This window comes from Amblyomma maculatum, chromosome 7, assembly GCF_055883805.1.
Source record: "Amblyomma maculatum isolate TAMU_Amacu chromosome 7, ASM5588380v1, whole genome shotgun sequence".
Lineage (NCBI taxonomy): Eukaryota > Metazoa > Arthropoda > Arachnida > Ixodida > Ixodidae > Amblyomma > Amblyomma maculatum.
The window spans coordinates 72,578,328-72,588,159 of record NC_139350.1 but is presented as its reverse complement, the minus strand read 5'-3'; the positions used below and the strand labels follow the sequence as shown (position 1 = coordinate 72,588,159).

At 44.2% G+C, this 9,832-nt stretch overlaps 1 protein-coding gene across 1 annotated transcript in view; it reads right to left on the bottom strand.

Moving 5' to 3' along the window:
• Positions 1 to 216: 216 nt before the first annotated feature.
• Positions 217 to 9,832, bottom strand: part of LOC146183621 (cytochrome P450 4C1-like) — a 36,458-nt gene continuing 26,842 nt past the window's right edge. The window contains exons 7-11 of the mRNA XM_084608729.1: positions 7,080 to 7,274; positions 5,242 to 5,415; positions 3,479 to 3,545; positions 1,138 to 1,317; positions 217 to 982 (exon numbers count right to left, since the gene is read on the bottom strand). Of these exons, the coding sequence (XP_084464855.1) occupies positions 762 to 982; positions 1,138 to 1,317; positions 3,479 to 3,545; positions 5,242 to 5,415; positions 7,080 to 7,274 (837 nt within the window). The 3' untranslated portion in view covers positions 217 to 761. The remainder of the gene's footprint in view (positions 983 to 1,137; positions 1,318 to 3,478; positions 3,546 to 5,241; positions 5,416 to 7,079; positions 7,275 to 9,832) is intronic.

Here is a 9,832-nt window from a genome sequence, read left to right as displayed (position 1 = left end):
GTTCTGAAACTGCGCACATTTAAAGCACTTTCATTAGGACATAAGAACTGGATAACTGTCGACCTTGTGCATGGCACTGAGTGTCTTGTGTACAAAGTCAAGAGATTACGAGAGGGTTAAAGCAGCACGCATTGCATCACAAACAAATTATTTCTGGGAAAGATGCAGTTATATTACAATTGTTACAAGTAACCCTTGTAACCAGAGGTGGTCAGAGCAAAAAATAGTTCCCCTTGATATACATTTTGCAAATATTGGAACGCAAAGAGTGCCACATAAATTAGCAGCCTCTCCAGAGGTACAACGTGGACAATCTCCCGCCGTTTAATAAGTCTGCACGTCTCGATAATTAGGAATTGAGATTTCGAGGTTCTAGAAAAAATGAAATCCAGGCGCTCACAAGAATGCTATTTCCCTGGGCGAGAGTATAGCATATCAGACGCACCACGCGCAAATCAGTATAGCAAGTACAATATGTAGACATGTACAAAAAGACGCCATGTACTACTCTGATCACACTCGAGAATGTCCGAAGGTGCAGTCCAGCAAAAAAAAAAAAAAATGTCGTTGTTGAAATTTATTGCACAATTTCCGTTATACATAGTTATTGAGTACATTCTGGAGATTTAACGCTCAACAGCGCCCAGACTGCCGAGAACTCGCGAGACGCGTAAACACCACGTGACTAATATACAGTTAGATATATAAAGGAACTCAATATACATATCTATTTCACAACACTGTACAGGTAGACGCGTGAATTAAAGGCCATAATTTGTGTGCTTGTCTTCCATGTCCGTGATCTTCGCCGCTCGCTTCGCATGGGTCCTTTCGCGGAACATGATGCGCAGTCCTCCCCTCGCCTTGAGAATCAGTTCGAACGTGATCCTGAGCTGACTAACTGGCCTTGTAGATTCCATGGTGTACTTGAGAAGAACTTTGGCTAAGAGTGCTTTAGCCTCCATGTGTGCAAAACGTTGACCTGGGATATGAAAACAAGTCGACATATTTGTTTCTCCATACAGCGAGATCTTGGTGTCTTATGTTTATTTCAGTTTTTGTGGTCCTTACATGTATTGTTGAAGCAGGTAATGTTCAGTGCCAGACACACTGTCGAGAGGGTAAAAGATGGCTTACCCAAGCAGTTCTTGGGGCCTCCCGAGAAAGGAATGTAGCTGAACGGATGGCGATTCCTCACTTCCGGTGTAAGAAAGCGCTCAGGAATGTAAAGGTCCGGATCTTTAAAGTATTCGGGGTTCCGGTGCAGGCTGTACATGTTGATGAAGCAAGTGACTCCCTTGGGGATCTTGTGGCCGTCTGAAAAAAAAAAAAGGGGGGGGGGGGGGCGTCGTAGGACACCCTGCAGTCAGCTTACCACACTGGCACTGCAGTATTATGCATGAAAAGTTCGCATATATTTCGATAAAGATCAGGCAGTATTAAACCATTGAGTAATGTATTACAAAACATTTATATAGTAGTGATGCAGAAGCCATGTAAAGGAGATAGGTTTGTGTGGCTATTCGCGAATGTTACCAATTTATAGGGGCATCGTTAAACTTCACACGCATTCGCTTAAACGTTTTATACAAGCCTGTTCGAAAGCGTTGAGATTTATGAGGGCTTCATTTTGGCATCACAACTGTAAAGAGAAATACTGTATTGTGCCCCTAGATATGATTACCTCAAGATGACACAATATTCTTCGACGAAATGGTGGTAAAATATTCCTGGTACCTGCGGTGCTTACCCAATAAAACGTATTTAGTAAAACTGACATTTGAGCTACTTGGTAAAGCTTCTTGGAAAATTAACAGCACGCACAAGAGAGGGACAAGAAAGACGACACCAAAAGCGCTGAAGCAAAACTGACATTTGAGCTAATTCGTAAATCATCTTAGAAAATTGGTATTGTCTTTCTTGTCACTGTGTTGTGCATGCTGTCAATTTTCCAAGAAAAAAACATCATCATCATCAGCCTGACTATACCCACTGCAGGGCGAAGGCCTCTCCCATATCTCTCTAATTAACCCGGTTTTGTGCTAGCTGCATCCACTTGAACCCTGCAGTCTTCTTAACCTCATCCGCCCACCTAACTTTCTGCCGCCACCTGCTACGCTTTCCTTCCCTTGGATTCCAGTCTGTTACCCTAAGCGACCATCGATTATCCTCTCTTCGCACTATATGTCCTGCCCATGTCCAATTCTTCTTCTTAATTTCCGCTAGAATGTCGGTAACTTGAGTTATTTCTCCGACCCACTCTGCACGCTTCTTATCTCTTTATGCTACCCCTACCATTTTTCGTTCCATAGCCCTCTGCGTTGTCCTCAACTTAAGTGGAACCCTTTTGGTTAGCTTCCACGTTTCAGCCCCATAGGTGAGTACAGGTAAGATGCAACTGTTGTTTACTTTCCTCTTGAGCGATACGGAAAAAAACTTGTGTAGTCAAGGAACTAAATAGTCGTCAAGCCACTCTACCGCCCAGCATTCGCACTGCTTCAACTCCCACCGCACAAGACAGGTCCGGCAACGTCACCACTGTGATGACGCGAGGATGTCATCTGCGTAGACTTGGTGTACGTGGCGGTCTACATTCCTACCATACTGACTCCTCCGATTAATACGTGGAGATGTCTGTCTTGCTTGCTCTCATCGAGAGGACAGAAGTGACACACGCTACACATCAAGACGTTCTTTACCCGCCAGGAAGCCAGTGATATAGGAATTAAGCTTCGTGCATCCTTTTAAAGTTTCGTAATGCCGCTGATCTACAAAACTGGGGACAGTATGGAGTGGATAACTATTGCAGAGTTTGTGTGCCTGAGGGCGCAGCAGTGTTAAATCCCAGACCAGAGTCAAAACCGCATACTCATTTTTTCGTGCGTCGTTATGGTGAACATATCGCAAGCGTAATTACCGGAAGTTTTAACCCCACCAGTAGCAACAGCAATTCAACTGAACTAAACACAACTAGGCTGAGTACAATATTAAACTACAAGATAATGAGTCTTTCATATCTTCACAATCGTTTAAGTATGCTTCGCATAAGGCATACAGCCGATTGTCTTGAAGTAAAAATAAGTACTATAACCTGCAGAATTATCAGGAATGAAGAATTGAGAAGAAACGGCTCTGCATATTTTACTCTACGAAATAATTATTAGGAATGAAGAACTGAGGAGAAACGGCGACCAAGTATAATCTCTATTATACTTTTTTTGAGTAAACATTTAAAAGGTGAGCGATTTCGCCACAAAAAAGCTCAAAATATCTGATCTAATGCGCTCTGTCAGCTGAATTATTTGTTGTTGCAGTGAAAGTTGGGCACAGTAGCCCTCTTGTATAAATTCATTACCGTAGACGACGTGTCGGCACATTCCATCATTTTAATTTCAAAATGAGTCTAAATGACTGGTGCTCCAATAAGTGTTACCATAAAAACTTTGAGAAACGCTCAAATACAAACTTCCTCCCTCACCTATTGTCAAGTCTTCTTCCAGGACTCTGCCAATGAGTGGAACTGGCGGGAACAGCCGTAATGACTCCTGCAAAAGTGGAAGTCCAGAAAATTCGCTATAGCAATTTTATAATGACACACTCGTTCTTCACAGAACTGCTTGATGAGAAACTTTGGATGCACTAATGGAAGCACCAATGTGACGCACCGATGTCAGACATACTTAGTATAAAGAGAAAGATAGGTAGTTTCTTAACCTCCACAGGTAGTAAAACGCACTTCATCCAAAAAGTAGATGTGAAAAACATTGCATCAATAGTTTCACCTGATCATTTTTTGTAAATTGAAAATAACAACAAGGCGATCAAATATGTCTTTGGTTGAGCGCAGCTGCACTAAACGGCTTTTTTTAAACTATTGGTTCAAGTAACGTGAAACACGCTTTATCTACCTTTCTTCTACTACTAGAATTGACTTTTTTTTCTCTCCAAGGCACTTTCATACCGAATCTCTATTTATGTACTTAGATAAAAGCGAAGATTTTCAATAAAATGAATCTTAATTTGCAAAAAGTAAAATAATTATGCGTGATCGCTTTACAGGGTCATAAAAAGCTAAAAGCCTGCACAAATCATGGAATCGTTTTGCGTATTAATTTTTTATGGCAAACTGTTGGTAACTTCGACTTTCTAAGTTTACATAAGATCTTTTCTTGTAATTTATTGTCTGCCATACACTGAAGCAGAAAACCACAGGAAGGGCGCTGGTAAAGCATGAAACGAAGTGTGTGCGATGCGCTGAAGGTGCAGTTTATAAAATCCCAGTGTCATGTGGACAGGTGCACAGCGGGCAGACGGGACGGTGCATTAATACGCTTTTGAAAGAGCATGCAAATAACTTGGACACTAACAAATCTAATAACCTCGTTGACAACGAACGTGACTGCGAACCTTGTTATCCATCCTTGCACAATTGTGATATTCTGTGCAAACACCCCTCCCGCTTGACACGTGAGATATAAGAGGCCTACCACATAAAGAAAAAAAACAAGGTTGGGATTTCGTAGAACATCCATGTTTTTTTTTTTTTTCATGCAAGTCACATTACATGCCTTGATGCTACATAGCAGCGCCTGTTTTTGACCACTTTTCCATGTATTGTATTCCTTCGTTGAATAAACTTTCAGTTGTGAGCATCGCTCGTAAAGTGGTTCTCTGCTTTGGTGTTTGTCTGCTGCGCTGTTTTCCATTCAATATGTTTCGCCAACTCGCCTGTTTGGCTATAGTGTTAGATAACGACCACGTAATACGAGTAACAACCAGGTAATGGTAATTGTAACGTTTACTTGTCCATAAAACTGGTTAGCACAATTTCTGGCAACGAAACGTTCACAATAAGTATTTATGCCTCAATTAAGGGGAAAGCGTTGGTACTGAGCCGAGATGACTATCACAGGTGTGATATTCATCTCAGTTCACAAAATCATTGCGACGATATCTCGATTGGTTTGCTGTCATATATTGTCTTCTGTCTGAGGGCAATGTTAAAAGCGATTTTGTTTTCTATTTCGTACTTTTTGCATGCTATCCTTACTCAGTATGTTATTCTCCTCAGTAGTATATAACAACTTTCTGACTTGTGTACCGTGCGTTTTCGACATTCTTTCAGTCCACAAGAGAATGACCCTTACGCATTATTATTGTTGCACATTTGACTAGTCATGCCTTGCAGCATTTATATCAAAGTTCTTAGTCTCGGGACAATTACAGCAAAGAAGGGGTAACCTTGAAGCACATCTCCAGGTACTTCATCCTCTTGAGGTCGTCCCCTGTAATGTCTCTCTCTGTATCGCCGCAAAAGATGTCGTCGAGCTCCTGGTGGACCTTGGCCAAGGCCTTCGGATGCAGCCCTAGCATATAGAAGGCCCAGCCTACCGCTGATGTGGTAGTATCCGTGCCCTGCGACAGACAGTCACCGATGAGAAACTAGAATTCTCTTTTACTGCTTCCCTGTAACACTTTGTGAATGGTGAATGTAGCGGCAATCGCTTATTTTAAAATTCTGTTTCATAGACAACGGTACAGCTTCGAGCAGCTTAGGTGCATTGAAAATACTTGACCTAATATAAAATTCTGACAGAGAGAAAAGCAAACGTTCCTAACAGCTAGCTAACTTGTTTTTCGTCCGTAGGGAAGAGAAAGGAAGGAACGGCTTATTTTTATACCAGGGTGTCCCCGGTGCAGCACTGGTTGTACCCAAACTGCAGTATTAGAAGCACCCATTTTTTTACCTGTCACTTCATTAGTTCGATTTTCGCCAGTCGTAGTAGTGTTATGTTGATGGAAAATGAAACGTCTGAAAAATTAAGCAATTTTATTCTAGGCATCTGTTTCAAAACAACGTCAAACCAGTTCAAGTGCTTAAAGTCGTTTAACACATGGGTTGCCATGACTGCCTTGAACTCAGTGATCCCAATCTTAGAAATGGTTCCCGTTAAGACGGAGCTGCGAATGACGTTTGCATTTTCCATCTATGCTCCACATCAAAGGTAATATTCAGTCTGTTCTTTAAAAAAACATACATTTACATAAAGCTGCACGGAATAATAGCGATAAGTAGAGAAGTAATGTGAAAGGTACTATCATCATCAGAGGCTTCTCTAATAGCATTGTAATCCTCCAGTCAGCAGCTGTTTAACAAACAAGTCTGTGCTTAGCCCGGCCGGTTTGTAGAAACTGGTAATGCTGATGATGGGCACCTGAAGCGTAATGTTAGTTGCTTAAGATGCAACTAAAACAAATATGTGCCAAGAGAACCTTTTACACGTAGTGCTGTGGAAATTATCTAGCTCATATGCATTTAAGGTAAAATAATTAAGTCCTTCATATAGCTTGAAACGTTTTTCTGTAGGACCACATATTCATTTCGTCTACACTGCTTGAAGAGAATGTCTGACCTCGCAAATTCAAGTGTTTTATTCTGAAAATCAACTGAAGCTCGCTAGAAAAAGTCACAAAATTCGAGTTCGACAGGACTCAACAATTTTTGAACAGGGGTATTTCTGACTCGAGAACGAAGCAATAAATAATCTGAATTAATCAATTCGGGAACAGAAAACTGCGTCTTTGCTGGAAATACTTCTTTTGCGTTTTCATAAGGGCGTGAAAATGCTGCCTGTCTCATCCAGCAGGTTTTACCAGCCGCTAATGCAGATTCTAACCTGAAAGAAGGAAATATTTGCCTTTAATGAAATGCGATCTGCCTCAGCGTTGCCTGTCTATTTGGCCTCACACTTGTTATTCAAATTAAATTGTTTAGCACTGTTTCGCGATCAAGAAGAGTCAAATATGAGGCTCTCAGACGTAAAAGACATGCTGGTTCGCGTTTATTTTATTTTTCTTGTTGATCCACGAGCAAGTTATTGATATTTTGCTAAGCTGCTATGAACTTTACAGGCTGGCACGGGTTAGCTCCGTCTGGCATTAAGCGATGTGCTGCAAGCTGGATAAATGAAGTTCATATTTTTAAAGATAATTTTTAGGCCTAGTTCTTTGTATGCAGAATTATACAAGAAGCGCAATAAACCTTAACACAGCAGTGCTGCAAAGACAAGCGTTCTCACCGCGAAGAGCAGGCAGTCGATGTCCTTCTTGACTTCATCGATGTTGTAGCGGCTGTCTTGCAGGTGAGCCTTGAGAAACCTGTCTACTATGACGGAATCCTGCTCTTCCTCGTCTCCAGTCAGTGCGTATTCCTGAGGCTCGCTCTCAAGTTCTTGTGCGATCTGCTGCAGTTTACCCTTGCGTCGCTCAAGTACCTGGAAATATTAATTAAGGCCGCAGTCAAGAAATGATCGCGCTTCTTATGAATGCGTGAATGCCTACTCTCGGCAAACGAATTGAAAATATTAAAGAGCAGTAAATTATGCCTGCAAAGTCGGAAGCTGTGGTCGTGCTTACTACGTATAAATAACCTGATTACCAATACCGTACTACATAAGCATTTGGCCTGCCTGCGGAAGGCAAATTTTAATTATTTTTGAGGAACAGGTTGACAGTGGTGAAATATTAAGTTGCGATACTCGGTAAGAAAAATAAAAAAAGAAATGAAAAATTAGGAGGACAGTCAAGCTCCGCCTTGAAGGATATGACGCCGCAGTGTCTGCGACGTTTCTTGATAATACTCGTTCTCATGCATGGAATTTGATGCTAGCTTAAGCACGAACCCTTTATTTGCGCTCTCTTATTTTAAGAATGCAGATTAGCATACTCCTTGAGCTAGACATCCTCTAGAAGACCGTCTGACACTCCCGGTTTAACCAAGACGCAGGACTGTGCCTGCGAAGCCCAGAGGTAGCGTGTCAGACTAAGGTATGCATGGGTTCCCAGTTCAATTTCCATCTTGCCGTCTGTTAGGTTGCGAGCCTCCGGCCGCCCCGGTTCCCCCTCCTACCCTTGCTCGCTGACTTGGTCGCCCTCTTTTGTGTGCGTCCCGCGGGGCACCCGCGGTGAAAGAATGGCCGTCGCCGGGGCACTGAGTTTTGTGTCGAGGGGTGCGACTCTCAGGGGGTTTACATGAGACCGACAAAGTCGGGTCGGGGAGGCCTGTCGGGCTAAAAACCGGCTATCGGGCTCATATATACGCTAGCGGGTCGAGCTAAAAGACCGTCGGGTCGGGTCCCGCCAGCCCGTCTGCAGGAGGTGGGTTGGCTCGACCCTACCCGATGGGTGAGGGGCATGTATACTCTGACGCGTCGGGCAGGCGCCTCCTCTCTTGCCTCCTTGCTGGTCGGGGACGGGACCGTGAGCTGTTCGTCTGAGCATTCCTCCTTTTCCTCCTCTCCTGCCTGCGCCTGGTTCTCTTGCTCGACGCACGGTGTAGCAGCGATCTTTGCCCGACAGAAACGAGCTCATGTAGCCTTGTATACATGAGTCCGACGCAAGCGGGTCGGGTAGGGGGGAGCCGGTTGTCGAGCTGAGCCAGCCCGACCCGTCCGGGTTTACATAAGCTCGTTTCTGTCGGGCAAAGATCGCTGCTACACCGTGCGTCGAGCAAGAGAACCAGGCGCAGGCAGGAGAGGAGGAAAAGGAGGAATGCTCAGATGAACAGCTCACGGTCCCGTCCCTGACCAGCAAGGAGGCAAGAGAGGAGGTGCCTGCCCGACGCGTCAGAGTATACATGCCCCTCGCCCATCGGGTAGGGTCGAGCCAACCCACCCCCTGCAATCGGACTGGCGGGACCCCACCCGACGGTCCTTTAGCTCGACCCCCTAGCGTATACATGATCCCGATAGCCGGTTTTTAGCCCGACAGGCCTCCCCGACCCGACTTTGTCGGTCTCATGTAAACCCCCTGTGTAAACCCGGACGGGTCGGGCTGGCTCAGCTCTACAACCGGCTCCCCCCTACCCGACCCGCTTGAGTCGGGCTTTTGGCGCGAAATAGGGAGAGCGCGCCGGGCCTCGGCTGCCTCTGGATTGTCATCGTTTTAACCGCCCTGTGCGTCTGCCTTTGGCTGTCTTAAATAAACGGCTTATATATTCAAGAAGTCTCCAACTTGCAACGTGTCGCCGGACGAGCGGACGAAGGTGTTTGGCGCTCTTCGTTCGACTGACGCCCTATACGATCACCAACGTCATATTGATCACTTCGACAGTCATCACCCGGCGTAACGCAGTTTAACTCGTCCCATCCCAAAAGAGCTATCCGAGTTGGCCGCTTCTGCAATTTCGGCAGTACCATGCTGTCTCACTAAGTAACACAACTCACCGAAGAATAAGTGTCCGACCATTGTCACCTGGCAACATGTTCGTTAGGCATGCTCGTAAGTTTTCGCTTACAACGCTGAACATGAGAAATCGAGAGCTTACGCCAGTTTTTATACATGGGAGAATTAATGTTGCCTTCATAATAATGACAGGCTCAGTAATGGTGCATTTATGAGGCAAAAGCGAATAAAGAGGCTGGTAGATAGCTGACCATTCTCCCTAAATTAAAGAATTGGGTAAAAGATTACGAGAACTTACAGTACGCGAGCGAATAAAGCTTTATCTGTATGTTGCAACGCGCAAGAACAGAGCACTCATCCCACGGGGCAACGCATCTGCTTGCAACGACTGGCATTTTCCGTATACCTGTCCAAGAGACAAACCAATACAACAAGCCTCTTTTTGTGCATTTCCGTATGTATTACCAGACGTGCGTGCCGGATGCGTCCTTTAGAAATCTACACATTATCTATGGGCTTTGAACGTATTTGCTACGACGCGACATAATAATTTTTCGCTTTAATCTACATTATACAATTTGTCGGTACATTTTTGAACCGAGTGGAGTTTACTGACAGGCTAGCAACGCCGAGAAACATTTCTTAGTAA